The sequence below is a fragment of the Pseudoliparis swirei genome, chromosome 24 (assembly GCF_029220125.1).
Source record: "Pseudoliparis swirei isolate HS2019 ecotype Mariana Trench chromosome 24, NWPU_hadal_v1, whole genome shotgun sequence".
Classification (NCBI taxonomy): Eukaryota; Metazoa; Chordata; class Actinopteri; order Perciformes; family Liparidae; genus Pseudoliparis; species Pseudoliparis swirei.
In genome coordinates, this window is record NC_079411.1 from 3689975 (window position 1) to 3703949 (window position 13975).

A 13975-nucleotide genomic window follows, 5' to 3' on the forward strand; every position below is an offset into this window, starting at 1 on the left:
AAAACACAACGGTATTCAGCTATTAATGATACAGGTAAGAGAAAAGAAACAATTCCTCAAATTTCAATGGCAGAAACCAACAAATATTTGCCATTCTTGCTTCACATTTGATCCATTATTAAAGGTGGTGTCACATTTTAAAGGAGTATTGCACACATGTAGCTTTTCACTTACGATGGACTGAGTCACATTCAGTGCAGCAGCACAAGTCTACGCATTCACCTCCTTCGTCAAAACCCCTGGGGCCTACATTACCCACAATGCAACTCGGGCGTGCTATGTGCTACGCTAACGTGGCCTCGAGCAGAGATGAAGAGCGAGCTACACAAAGGGTCTGGTGAGAGTCTTTCTCATTCTAGAACTCTTCCGCCCCTAACCGACGCTGACTCGAGTGACATCACTCGAGGAAATATATTGCATCTTTCGCGCGCAGCTCTCTCTGGGGACACAAAAGTGCAGTAGTTATTCCCAAAAGCAAAAAAGTTCCCCTTTAAGTATTGCTTGACAATATGTATATTGTACGGTTATTGTTGTTAAATACAAAATTTATCATTTGAAATTACAAAAACTCATCAAATCCAATTAATTCTCTGTCAGTGCATTCATAAAAAATCTGATGAACTGTTTCCTGAATGGATCATTGAGTGAGTTGTCAGTCATGTGTTGTCAGTGGTACAGCGGCTGGACGTATTCTGGCGGAAATATCCCCACTCGGCCTCGACAGCGCCCCCTCCAGGCCCGGGAGTCGGAGCAGTCCAGCAGGTCGATGAGGTCACCGCGCAGGAAGTGGAGGTGGGCGGTCTGCGGGGGGGTGTAGTCGCGCAGCGCGTGAGCCAGCCGGGGTTTCTGCACAGAGACGGAGCGACGACACGAAGACGTGAGACAACGACGGCAACACGGAGTTCACGAGGCGTTATTTCACGAGCCGACGCCACGCTCACCCCCGCCACGGGCTCAGGGGCTCGATGGGAGGGGCCCAGGCGGGCCGAGGGGGGGGACCCCTGAGAGATGCTTTTATAAGGGTTGGGGTACGGGTTCCGTTCAGGTTGGGACGGCGGGAGAGGGGGGGCCGATGGAGGGTCCCTGAGGCACACCACCTTCTCCACGGCGATGCTGTGAGCTCGGTAGAAGTCCACCAGCCGGTTGAGGGAGCGGAACGACTCGCCCCAGATGCAGTACTGACCGCCGCCCTCCAGCACCCGGAAATGCTCCACCCTCTTCCCGTAGCTGAGAACATATAACAGAGGTGAGAACAGGCCGAAGGAGGAGAGGAACCTTCATGCACCGGACCAGCCGGTGTGAAGATGGTGTTCTTCTTCATCACTTGACCTGTTTCTAAGGTGCACGCAGAACAATGGAGGTGCCATCTGGAAACCAGGGTTCTTTAAAGAACCATTTCCTTTTAATAGTTCTTCAAAGAACCTATAAAGGTGTCTCAAAGAACCTTAAAAAAACGTTCTTTAAGGCACCATTTCTGGTTCCACTAAGACCTTTCAAACCAGGGTTCTTTAGAGAACTATTTCCTTTAAGAGTTCTTTAAAGAACCTATAAAAGTGTCTCAAAGAACCTTAAAAAATGGTTCTCTAAGGCACCATTTCTGGTTCTTTAAAGAACCTTTCAAACACAAAGCATTTCCTCCATGTACTGTATTTACATGGATGACAATACAGTTTCTCTCACCTGACAACGATGAATACATTCATCAAGAAACAATGCAGATTAACCAATAATTAAAATAAGGGTGAGCTGATCTAGACATGTCTGGGAGGGTAATATTTATTTTCTATCATCTATGATGTGTAATTCATCATATTGGTATTGATTACGGAGAGGAAAGAACACAATGGTACTTTCCACCATGAACACTCTTGTCATACTTTGCCTTCTGTCTTGTTGTTATTGTTGTTGTTTGCTACTGTGCTGGTTTGTTGGGAGTAAATGTGTTAGTGTAATTAGTTAAAGACAAAAGAAACATGCACGATGTACGATTACACACTTCAGCGTGTCCCTCCCTTCCACACCTGAAGATGATCACTTAATGACTCCAAAAGGACGAGACCACGAACAGGCTCTGTTGGCTGAGATGCGTCAGCCGGAGAAATGTCAGGTTTGTAGTGAGTAAGTTGTCCTGTAATGCATAAGTTGTCCTGTAGGGGGTTTATAGTGAATAAGTTGTCCTGTAGTCAATAAGTTGTCCTGTAATGCATAAGTTGTCCTGTAGGGGGTTTATAGTGAATAAGTTGTCCTATAGGGGGTTTATAGTGAATAAGTTGTCCTGTTGGGGTGTGATAGTCAATAAGTTGTCTTGTAGTGAATAAGTTGTCCTGTAGGGGTGTCATAGTCAATAAGTTGTCTTGAAGTCAATAAGTTGTCCTGGGTGTCGTAGTGAATAAGTTGTCCTGTAGTCAATAAGTTGTCCTGGGTGTCGTAGTCAATAAGTTGTCCTGTAGGGGTGTGATAGTCAATAAGTTGTCCTGTCGTTAATAAGTTGTCCTGTCGTTAATAAGTTGTCCTGTAGTCAATAAGTTATCCTGTCGTTAATAAGTTCTCCTGCAGTCAATAAGTTGTCCTGGGTGTCGTAGTCAATAAGTTGTCCTGTAGTCAATAAGTTGTCCTGGGTGTCGTAGTCAATAAGTTGTCCTGTAGTCAATAAGTTGTCCTGGGTGTCGTAGTCAATAAGTTGTCCTGTAGTCAATAAGTTGTCCTGTAGTCAATAAGTTGTCCTGGGTGTCATAGTCAATAAGTTGTCCTGTAGTCAATAAGTTGTCCTGTCGTTAATAAGTTGTCCTGTAGTCAATAAGTTGTCCTGTAGTCAATAAGTTGTCCTGTAGGGGTGTGATAGTCAATAAGTTGTCCTGTAGTCAATAAGTTGTCCTGGGTGTCGTAGTCAATAAGTTGTCCTGTAGTCAATAAGTTGTCCTGGGTGTCGTAGTCAATAAGTTGTCCTGTAGTCAATAAGTTGTCCTGGGTGTCGTAGTCAATAAGTTGTCCTGTAGTCAATAAGTTGTCCTGTCGTTAATAAGTTGTCCTGTCGTTAATAAGTTGTCCTGTAGTCAATAAGTTGTCCTGTAGTCAATAAGTTGTCCTGGGTGTTGTAGTCAATAAGTTGTCCTGTAGTCAATAAGTTGTCCTGTAGGGGTGTGATAGTCAATAAGTTGTCCTGTAGTCAATAAGTTGTCCTGGGTGTTGTAGTCAATAAGTTGTCCTGTAGTCAATAAGTTGTCCTGTAGGGGTGTGATAGTCAATAAGTTGTCCTGTAGTCAATAAGTTGTCCTGGGTGTCGTAGTCAATAAGTTGTCCTGTAGTCAATAAGTTGTCCTGTAGTCAATAAGTTGTCCTGTAGTCAATAAGTTGTCCTGGGTGTTGTAGTCAATAAGTTGTCCTGTAGTCAATAAGTTGTCCTGTAGGGGTGTGATAGTCAATAAGTTGTCCTGTAGTCAATAAGTTGTCCTGGGTGTCGTAGTCAATAAGTTCCTCCCAGTCGGTCCTGAGTTTGATCTCATCTCCGTTTCCTCCAAAGCAGAACGAACAAATCAAACAAATCAAACGTGTCTGTAAACACAGGATGTTATTTATTTTGTTTTAACAATCAATAAAAATAAACTCAACACACATTGAGAACATCAGGTACAAAGGATTGCTGTCTTCATCATGACGTCATGATGAAGAACCTCCCTTCAGAGCGGCTGCAGTTTACAACAACACAAACACAATCTGCTCCGACGCCTCTGAACTGTGAATGAGCATCAGCGCCCCCTGCCGGTCGCTCCGGGGATAACACCGCGCACAAGTTTGCGTGTGTGTGGGTGAATGAAGCAGACCTCTTCTCTCCCATCCCTCGCAAGCAGACAGATGTTGGCGCCTTTACACATCTGTTCAACAATAATAATATATGAATGCACGTGTCAACGGCTTAACGTACCTGTGTTACAGCGGTGTTACGCAATGCCCTGGTTATTGAACACGCTTAATTCACCCTCAATGATTAAATGTGTCCCACGTCACGCTGGTGACCCAAATTACACACACACACACACACACACACGCACACACTAAATGTCTGTGCAGCGATTCTAATTGTGCCACATCTTTAAATAGTCTGACTCTCCCTCCACAGTGCTGACACACACTCAAACACACGTTGATGCTGTAACCCGCTAATGTGCCCAGTGTGTGCATCCGACTGCACACATGACAAGGAGATGTTTTCATGCAAACACTTATTTATATATTATATATTATATATATTTAGTGTCCCTTTGGGATCAGACCCACGGTCTCATCTTCATTACAGACACACAAATCACAGCCGAGCAGCAGATTCAACACGTGCAAATATAACTGCAGCACGCAAAGTGTTCCCACAGCACAGTGTGGAAACAGACCCGCGTGTGTGTGTGTGTGTGTGTGTGTGTGTGTGATGCGTTCACTGACCTGACAGAGACCGAGAAGTCTCCAGGAGCCGACTCGCTCTCCCTCACAAGGAACACGCCGACGTCCTGCCGATGAAGACGCTCCTCGGCCTCGAGTCTCGACACTCGTCCTGCAAACCACCTGCAAACACACACGAATGTGAAGTATATTGTGAATGAAAACTCAGGTATGTATCTCAGTGGTTCCCAACATGGGGGTCAGGACCCTAAAGGAGGTCTCAGATTTAATGAGTGGTCACAAGTTAATTTTGTTCACACTTTTCTCTGATATTTAGCTTTGGGAATTCACACCTTCAAAATAAAATACCCCAAGCAGGAAATTCAAAGTGGACTTAAAAGTGTGTGAACCACTGATGGGAGCGAAAGAGATCCACATGGATAACTTTGTATATTTGCAGTAAAATAATGTCTGTTTTCTATCCTAAATTGTTTTGCTGTATAAAATAAGTGGAAACATTTTTCTTTTCTTTTTTACGGATAAGGAAGGAGGGAAATGTAGTTCTCTGGCACGTAGCCTCGCTGCCCCTGGATCTCAGCTGAGACCCAGCAGGAGTCGTCCTCCATCTCTGTCACCTACGAACACACAGGCACAATGATTCTCCCCATGGGTCCTTTGTGTTAACTTTCTCACACACACACACACACACACACACACACACACACACACACACACACACACACACACACACACACACACACACACACACACACACACACACACACACACACACACACACACACACACACACACACACACACACACACACACTTACCTTGATAATGTCCCCTTTCTGAAAACTGAGCTCGCCAGCTCCCGACGCCGTGAAGGAGAAGAGCGCCACCGCCTCCATCCTGATCCGCCGGCCACGGGAACAAGTTTCACTCCATGAAGGAAGAGCTGAACGCAGCTGTGAAGATCCTCTTCTAGTGTGTGTGTGTGTGCGCGTGTGTGTGTGGGCAGTCGCTAACGTCCCTCTCCATCTCCACCTCCCTCTCTCTCCCTCTCCACCTCCCTCTCCATATCCCTTTCCTTCTCCATCATCCTCTCCCTCATTCTTCCTCTCCATCTAGGAGAGGATGATGGAGAAGGAGAGTCTCCTTCTACATATCCCTCTCCATCTCTCTCTATCTCCCTCTCTCTCTCCCAGAGTGTGATGACCCTGAAGTGTTTCAGCAGATTCACACATTAGTTATCAGCGGATAACTATTCTTAAGGCCGTGGTGGAGAAGTAGATTAAGCAACACCAGCGTGTTCTCCAACGCATCTCCATCAGAAGGAAAGGTATATATATAAATATAGATATGTGTTTAAAATACTAAAAGAAAAGGTATCATGTATATTCTTAATGTTGCTGCTAAGGGGAGCTCATTGTTCCCAGTAGCTCAGCTCGCATGGCCCCAGGCTGCTGAGTCAGACCCCCGGCTCTCTGCTGCACGGTGGCCGCAACATACACACTGAAGGGAAAAAAGCTAAAAAAACTGTCTTAAAACAATAAAAAGAATGGACCAATTGACTAAAGTTTCAAATGTGCTATTGTTGAGCTGTGACTGCCCCCTGCTGGAGACAACGAAGAGTGCACCTGCATTTAATTGATGCATCTTAAAAAGCACGAGACGCATTACAACATGAAAATAAAACAACAACAACACAGATCAACAACTTCCTACTTGGCATTTAATGAAATTACAATAATAAATGTGTAAAAAGGCAACGTTGCCCAAATATAAATGAGTGAAATCAGAGAAACTCCACATTTACTGAAGAAACTAAAATATCACAAAAGAACCCTGAGTGTGTTGTTCATCACTGATGAACCAACATAAGGCCGAGTGTGTGTGTGTGTGTGTGTCTGTGTGTGTGTGTGTGTGTGTGTGTCAGTAGCAGTCCACGATGACCTCTTGGCCCGGCTGTGTGTCCGGGTGAGTGCGGGCGGCGCTGGCCGTCAGGATGTCCTGCAGCAGAGAGAGCGGCGAGTTGTGGACGTGGTCGCTGCTCCGAGCGAGAACCTTCAGCCTCTCGTCCAATCCCAGAGCGGCCAGCGCCTCGCACACACTCACGGCGTCGCCCCCCTCGCTCGCTCCTCCTCCTTCGATACCTTCCTCTGCTTCGGTGTCCCTCCTCTTCATCCCCAGAGTCTTTCTGATCTCCTCCCCCCAGCCCCGGCGGGGCAGCGGGCAGGTGGTGTCCGGCGCGCCCGGCGCCGGCGGGCCGACGGCGTCCCGGAGCGCCGTCAGCAGGCGGCAGGCCCTCAGACCCACGGGCCGGTCGCAGTCCACCAGGCCGCTCAGCAGCGCCGGGACGACGCCCAGCTCCACCACGCCCGCCAAGCGGGACTCGGGGGTCCGGTCGGAGGAGGAGGAGGCCACGCCGTCCCTGTAACCACGGTCACCCGAAAAGGCTTCGTCCAGCAGCAGCTCGGCCAGCTCCAGCGTGTGAACTTTGACCTCCCAGTCCAGATCGGCGCTGCCCTGTGAGAGGACGGAGCGCACGCACTGCGCCAGGAGCGAGGAGGAGGAGGAGGAGGAAGAGGAGGAGAACCAGGAGATGAAGTATCGTACGACGGCCCGGCGGGGGAACGCCTCCGTGTCCCGGGACAAGATCTCAAGCAGCCGGCTCACGGTTTCAGTCTGGAGACGACACAGATTCACATCGTTGGTCATCATCATCATTCTTCTTCTTCTTCCGATCCCAAGTAGAACAACGTCCACCTACCTCCTCCTGACCGAGCGGCGCCCCCTGCTGCCAGCTGGGTGTCAGCATCTTTGCCAGTGCGGAGACGGCGCTGGCTCTCACGTAGCTCTCCGTGTCCTGGAGCGCCTCCTTCAGGAGGAGGGTGGTGCAGCGGACGCCCAGCAGAGCGCCGGGCGCCTCCTCCTCCTCTTCCTCCTCCTCCTCGGCCGACGCCACGGAGACGCGCCCACCTGCCAGGTGTCCCAGAAACTCCACCGTGGAGTCCCTCACCTCCCAGCGCATGTCACACACGCGCTTCTTCACGACCTCCTCGAGACCTAACGCACGTACACACACACACACACACGCACGCACACGTACACACACACACACACACACACACACGTTTACCTCCAGGGACGCATTGCTGTGTATTCTCGAGTGTTTCACAGGCTGCCGGTGAACTTCACCTCGTCGGAGCTGGTCGGTAGCGAAAGACGTGTCTGTGGACACACTCATCCATCTCACGAAGGCCTGGTAGGACTTGTGGAGCACCTTAGAGACACGGACACACACACACACGTCATGATGGGGAACACCACTGACCTCCAGCTGGAAGAGCATCGCCCTCAGAAATACACAGAGAGTCTCTTTGTGACTTTAAATCTGGAAAAAACTGCAGAAAACGATCACAAGGGGACCTTTAGTTTAAGATTATGATGTCATAGGACTCACTTTAGTCCAGTGGACAAATGGATAGTGAATGTTGAAAATCCAGACACTCAATATAAGATTATTTGTCTGGAATAACGCTTTTAAAATGACAATACAGAGTTATTTAACTGGAATAATACATCCGTTTCTTAAAGTTAGATCTTCTTCCGTATTACTTTTTTTTAACAGGTTAAGATTCAGCCAACCGGTGAGTGATGGTGTCTTCTTCTAAGCCACTCCTCCCCAGCAGGAGTTGAACGTCAGTTCCGAAAATAAATTAAGCAACACACACACACACACACACACACACACGCACACCTTACCGTGGCATCAGAGTCAGGATTGTCCAGGTATTGCATCAGAACGGTGAACACTTCACTGATCGCCTCCTTTGCTCCTGAAACACACAAGAAGGACACACACACACACACACACGTACTCTGTTACCACTGCGTCAGGCTGCAGTCAAAGGGGGGGTTAGTAACAGAAAGGAGAACATTATTTCTACCAGGACACTCGGTGTTACCTGGGCTGCTGCTGAGGGCCGTCAGAGCCTCCAGGGCACACTTCTGAACTTTACCACTGCCGATTACGTTCCTGGAAACCTCACTGCAGCCAGTGGAGGGGGAGGAAGAGGAGGAGGGAGAGGAGGAGGCGCCGCTGCAGATCCTTAACAATGACAGAACTGCAGTGACAATTAACTGTGGAGGACAGGGGAGGTTGCCGGAAGGCTGGGAGGACAAAGAGAGAGAGAGAGAGAGTTAGTCTGCTGCACATCCAGAGTGCGCTGCACCTCCTCTGGTCGTCTCCTCACCGTGAGAGTGATCTGCGGTGTGTTGGTCAGACAGACACAGATCACGGAGATGCAGAAGCTTTTACACTTCAGCTGCTCCGCCACCGAAGCCCGACGCTCGTCTGCTGCAGGGAGAAAAGTACATCTAGTTATAAACATGCTGTACATGCTTTAGAATACATTATTACTGTGTGTGTGTGTGTGTATATACTGTATATACACACTGCCGTTCAAAAGTTTGGGGTCACCCAGATAATTTTGTGTTTTCCATGAAAACTCACTTTTATTCATCAAATAAATTTCAAAATGAATATAAAATATAGTCGAGACATTGACAGGGTTAGAAATAATGATTTATATTGGAAATATTAATTTTGTTCTTCAAACTTGTCGCTAAAATGAAGGCCAGTTTTATAGGACACTCCCTGTTCGAGTCCCTCCCCTCGGGGAGGAGGCTGCGGTCCATCATGACCAAGACCACCCGCCACACCAAAAGCTTTTTCCCGACGGCGGTCGGCTCATCAATGGACCCCGGGACTGACTGACTGTCACCCCCAGGACTACCACCTCTTCTTCCACCTTCCTCTCTCCTCCTTCTTCCCGCTCCTTCCTCTTCCTCCTCCTCCCTCTTCCTCCCACTCCTCCTCCCTCCTCCTTCTTCTTCCCTCCTCCACACACGTCACTTTAACATGCACTTTAACTAAAACACACCACTTGAAGCACACACCCAAACACTTCACATTATTTGTTGTCTTTCTGTCGTGTTGATTGTTGTTTGTTTGTCATGTCCAAATGTTGCACCTTCCACCAAAAAAAATTCCTCGTTTGTTTGTGAAAACATTCCTGGCAATAAAACTGTTTCTGATTCTGATTCTGATTCTGATAGCTTCTCTCACCAGCATAACTGTTTTCAGCTGCGCTCACATAAAAATAGTTTTTAAGGGTCTTCTAAGGCGATAACACAATGTACCATCAGAACACTGGAGATGGGCCTCTAGAAACCTCTGTAGAGACTTCTTAAACAGAGAATAGTCTTTTAACACATTAAATATGTAGAGAGTGTATTTATGATTAATTTAATGTTATCTTCATTAATAAAAACAGTGTTTCTCTTTGAAAAATAAGGACATTTCTGAGTGACCTCAAACTTGTGAACCGTAGTGTGTATTTATATATCTGTGTGTTTCACCCGTGGTGTTTGTTCCCAGCAGACTTTGACCCGTCACGATGTGGAGGGGCAGCAGGAGTATTCCCACGGCCCGGGCTGTGTGGACTCCATCACTGCTCCGGAAAAGAAGAACAACAACAACACCCACGGGTAAATACATCCGTCGTTTCCACAACGTGAACTCCTTGATGTCAGAGTGTGAAGTCGCGCTGTGCAACGATGCTTACCGGGGACCTCGGCGAAGGAAAGCCGCCGCAGCATGAACGAGGTCAGCGGGTTTGTCGACGTCCAACATGGCCACCAGGAGCCGGCTGACGCGTCGGTCCGGGACGTGCTCATCGGCGCCGGGGCGGCTGCAGACAAACGGAGGGGTTACCTCCATCACCTCGGCACCGTCATCGACGTGCACATCCCCCTCGTCCCTTTGACTTCATGCTCATGCAGCAGGTGCTCCGTTAGCCCACTAGAGGGGAGGAGTCAATGTGGCTTCTAACTATTCCTATAATTACCGAAGCATTGAAAATGCGGAAGGTTATGTTTTGATCGCCGTGTATTTGTATGCGTGTTTGCGTGTTATTCGCATAAGTCAAAAAGTATTAAACCGAATCGTATGACATTTGGTGGGATGATTGGTTATTATCCGGGAACCATTTGATTAGATTTTGGGATCGATCGGGTCAAAGGTCAATGTCAAGGTCATGAAAAGGTCAAAATCTTATTTTTACCATAGCGTGGTCAATTTATATCCAATTGGCATGCAACTAATGCCAACATGTTCATAATTCAATGCCCAATCTTGTGATATGCGAAGGTATGTGCTCTACTGAGTGCCCGTTCTAGTTCAGTATTTACTGATCATGCATGCAATGGAAATATGTGTTTTTCTAATTCTTATAAGATCTTATCTACAAACATCTTTTTCATAAATTTGTTTTAAGCACATGTCACATAGTTTCTCGTCGATGTGTTTGTTGATATGTGACAGTAATATTAACTTTATGTACACTGCCGGTTTAAAAGTTTTAGAACAACTCAATTTCTCCACTTTTTATTGAAATGTACAGTTTAATTTGCTCTGAAATTAAAGCATCGAACAAATAAAACAATTTGAGATATAAATAAAAAAATAATGGAATATTTTTGTTGAACGAAATGTAATAAAAATGTTCGACTCATCAGTATAGCCACCTTTAGCAGATATATAACAGCCGAACACTCGAATAGCATTCTCTCTACAGTGGAAATAAAATATTGTTCAGAAAGTTCAGGATATTCACTGGACTTGAACTGCTTATATTTTAATAAAAACTAGAAAAATGGGCGTGTTCTAAAACTTTGGACCGGTAGTGTGTATGCGTGTTCACGTGAGAGTGGCGGTCTACATGCGCGCAGCCAGGATGACGTCCATCAGAGGCAGCGTGAGCTGGCTGCAGCCCGCCGCCGCCAGCTCCTCCAGAGAGTCCGCCACCGCCTGGAGCAGCCGGTCCCAGAGAGGTGGCCCGGCCCGGGCCAGGACCAGCGCCAGCAGCTTGAGCACCTGCAGACTCTGACGGAGCTCCGTGTATTTCTGGGGAACCAGCGACACCTTGAGGTGCTCTGAGATCGCCGTGACGACGGACGCGTACTCGGCACTGCTACGCGTCCGCTCGCCATCTTGAAAGGAGAGCAGGACGTGGGCGAGCATTTGGTTGGCGGCCGACGCGACGAACAGACTCGCGTCTGTCTGGAGACGAAGGAGCGGGTCGATGAAATCTGTTAAGAAAATTGGATTATATGAATTAATGAAATATTGCCTCATCAAATTATCTTTTATATTCTGGGGAGGACATTTACATATTTTTTAGGGGGCAATTTTTGCCCCACTGACTGAAATCCAGGGACATTTAAAAATAAATTGTGGGCATGTTTTTGAAACTTATTAAATAACATAAAACCTTTGTTCAAAAATAATAAATATACTTATTTAGGCTTACAGGATATGAGCAATTGTCATACAAATGTCATTAATAAGACTAATAGGCAGTAATCTACAGATTCAAAGTGCTTTCTTAGGTTTTTTTAACAAAAAACAAACAGAAATCAGACGAGCATATTCAATTTCATTCTTATTTCTTTGTGGTTATTTATTGTTATTACATTTTGTAAACAGCTATTATCAATTATAACTTATTTCTTCTTTTTTTTATCACCAAAAATGTGATTTATTGATTTTTTGTGTGTACCTCCCGAGAACAGTCAATACCAATGAGACGGACACAATAAAGAACAAAAATAAAAACGATATTAAATTATCATAATTATGGGGGCATTTTCTGCCCCTCTCCTCATGAAATCAGGGGCAGAATTATATTTCTTAGGGGCAGTTTTGCCCTGTTCCCTCGTGTATTTTCGACGCTGTCTATATTGCGTAACATATTTGGAGAGATCTCATTTCCTCTATGAAAAGTCACCTGATTGCACAAAGAAGCCGAGCGCCTCCGGGTGCTGCAGCATGCTCCGTAAGCCCTGGATCCAGCCGATTCGGAAACAGGGGTCCTCCCAGAGCCCGGCGTCCTGCCAGCGCTGACGGCCGAAGACCTGGCTCAGAACCGAGCGTTCCTGCAGGCGGGCGACGGCGCCAAAGTCAGGATTTGTTTTTTAAAGTTTTTGTGAACGTAAAAAAAGGCGGCGTTAACTCCACCTGAAGCCTTCCGAAGCCGTCCTCAGTGGCGGCCATCAAGCCGGTGAGTCTGAGGGTGAAGGAGAGGACGCCGGGGTCTGACGCCGCGTTGTGGACCACGGAGGATATGAAGTCAAGCAGACACGGGCAGGCGTCCAGCAGAGATCCACCTTCATGAAGGGCAGAATTACATGAGACAGTGGCACAGATCTAATATCCTTCTATCCATCCTGTTGGAATAAGCCTCAAAGCAGATCTCACAGATCCCCCAGATCCCTTCACTCTCTGGGCATTACTTCGCCTTTGGCAGACGTCACATGACCGCTTCGTTCTTATACATGCATATTTTTAGGAATGTGCACCACATAAGTAGTATATAAATACTAATACGGTTCTTTTTACACACTTTAAATTCAACATATTTTCCCTACACTGCTTATTTGCTCGACCGATTCATTCATCCGTGTGAAATAAATGCGTTTATTATGTTGTGTCTCTTGTTTTTGTCCAAGAATTATTATTATTAGGCTGCAACACGATTCAAAATTAATTAATTGTTAGTTGCCGTCTTATTTTTGGGTGCATCTGGTGATTTCCATTTGACTGTTTTAAACACAGCCTGAAGAACTGGCTTTTTACCAATCGGATGTGTGAGCATGAATCGTGACTCCCTCCTCGGTGATTGTGTATATATTTATTGTTTTTTAATGTTTTTTAACGATTTTGTTATGTTACTGTTTTGTTATGTTACTGTGTTAACCTCTCTCCTTTAGTGAAGGCTGTAACATCTGGCCACAGGGACCACAGTTGAAATGTAGCCTTAGCTAACGTTGGCACATTTACCCCTGGGTTGATTAATGTGTACTGTATAAATAAATAAATAAATGAAATGAAGTGAAATGAAATTTAGTGGTGAATATTCCCAAACAAAGTGGCAGGTAAATCAAATGAATTGCCAGACAGGTGTAGCTTCAGGGTTCAGAGTGGTCCCTGAAGGGGTCACAGCCTTATATCCTTCCAGTCACCTGGCTGTGACGTGTCTCCAGTTCACCTGGCATGAATTACACGAACAGCTCAATTATAAACACCTGAAAGAGCTCCACCTCGAGGAGGTGAAAGATGGAGGAAACCGGAGAGGGAGAGAAGCAGGCAGGAATGAGGACAGACGAGGGACCCATCCCACCATGTCGGGTACTAACCGGCCTCGCTGAGCCCCGTGAACCAGTCCAACAGTTTCTCCAGGCTGGTGTCATCGGGCAGAGAGCTCGCTGAGGCCGCCAGCACCTCGCACACACCGGGCAGCAGCGACGCGCACTCTGCGTCCATGTTGCTAACGTCTTTGTGTGGGTAAATCAAAAAATGTTAGGAGTTCAAGCTAAACGTCCATCTCGCGGGAAATCCTTTTCTTCCCTCTCCTTTCGCTGTAAAAACGTGCCGGGGACGCGCTTGCGCAGTTAACTGATCTGTAAACCATGACACGCGAGGGTGCGGCGGCAGTCCTCGGTCCCTATGTTTTACACCTCTACTTCCCGCAGCG

General features: G+C 46.7%; 2 protein-coding genes across 5 annotated transcripts in view; both read right to left on the bottom strand.

Moving 5' to 3' along the window:
* The window catches only part of LOC130189931 (GRB2-related adapter protein-like), a 5447-nt gene extending 163 nt beyond the window's left edge, over positions 1-5284 (bottom strand). The window contains exons 1-5 of one of the 3 annotated variants that reach the window (XM_056408957.1): positions 5207-5284; positions 4909-5006; positions 4435-4554; positions 1072-1227; positions 1-856 (exon numbers count right to left, since the gene is read on the bottom strand). The exon at positions 1-856 is cut by the window's left edge and continues 163 nt beyond it. In XM_056408957.1, the coding sequence (XP_056264932.1) occupies positions 667-856; positions 1072-1227; positions 4435-4554; positions 4909-5006; positions 5207-5284 (642 nt within the window). In that variant the 3' untranslated portion in view covers positions 1-666. Of the gene's footprint in view, positions 857-941; positions 1228-4434; positions 4555-4908; positions 5007-5206 lie in introns of all 3 variants that reach the window. The other 2 variants (XM_056408959.1, XM_056408956.1) reach the window with 2 other exon arrangements.
* Positions 5285-6088: 804 nt separating this feature from the next.
* brat1 (BRCA1-associated ATM activator 1) lies at positions 6089-13923 on the bottom strand. 2 transcript variants are annotated; one of them, XM_056409464.1, is made up of 12 exons: positions 13638-13923; positions 12460-12608; positions 12230-12377; positions 11162-11531; positions 10007-10132; positions 9801-9892; positions 8633-8733; positions 8345-8549; positions 8142-8215; positions 7575-7659; positions 7147-7442; positions 6089-7061 (listed from the first exon to the last, which is right to left on the bottom strand). In XM_056409464.1, exons 1-12 carry the CDS (start codon positions 13762-13764, stop codon positions 6309-6311), a joined length of 2526 nt encoding a protein of 841 aa, XP_056265439.1. In that variant the 5' UTR covers positions 13765-13923; the 3' UTR covers positions 6089-6308. The 2 variants fall into 2 exon arrangements, with proteins under 2 accessions (XP_056265439.1, XP_056265438.1); XM_056409463.1 differs by having other exon boundaries at positions 8633-8736.
* Between the last annotated feature and the right edge of the window lie 52 nt (positions 13924-13975).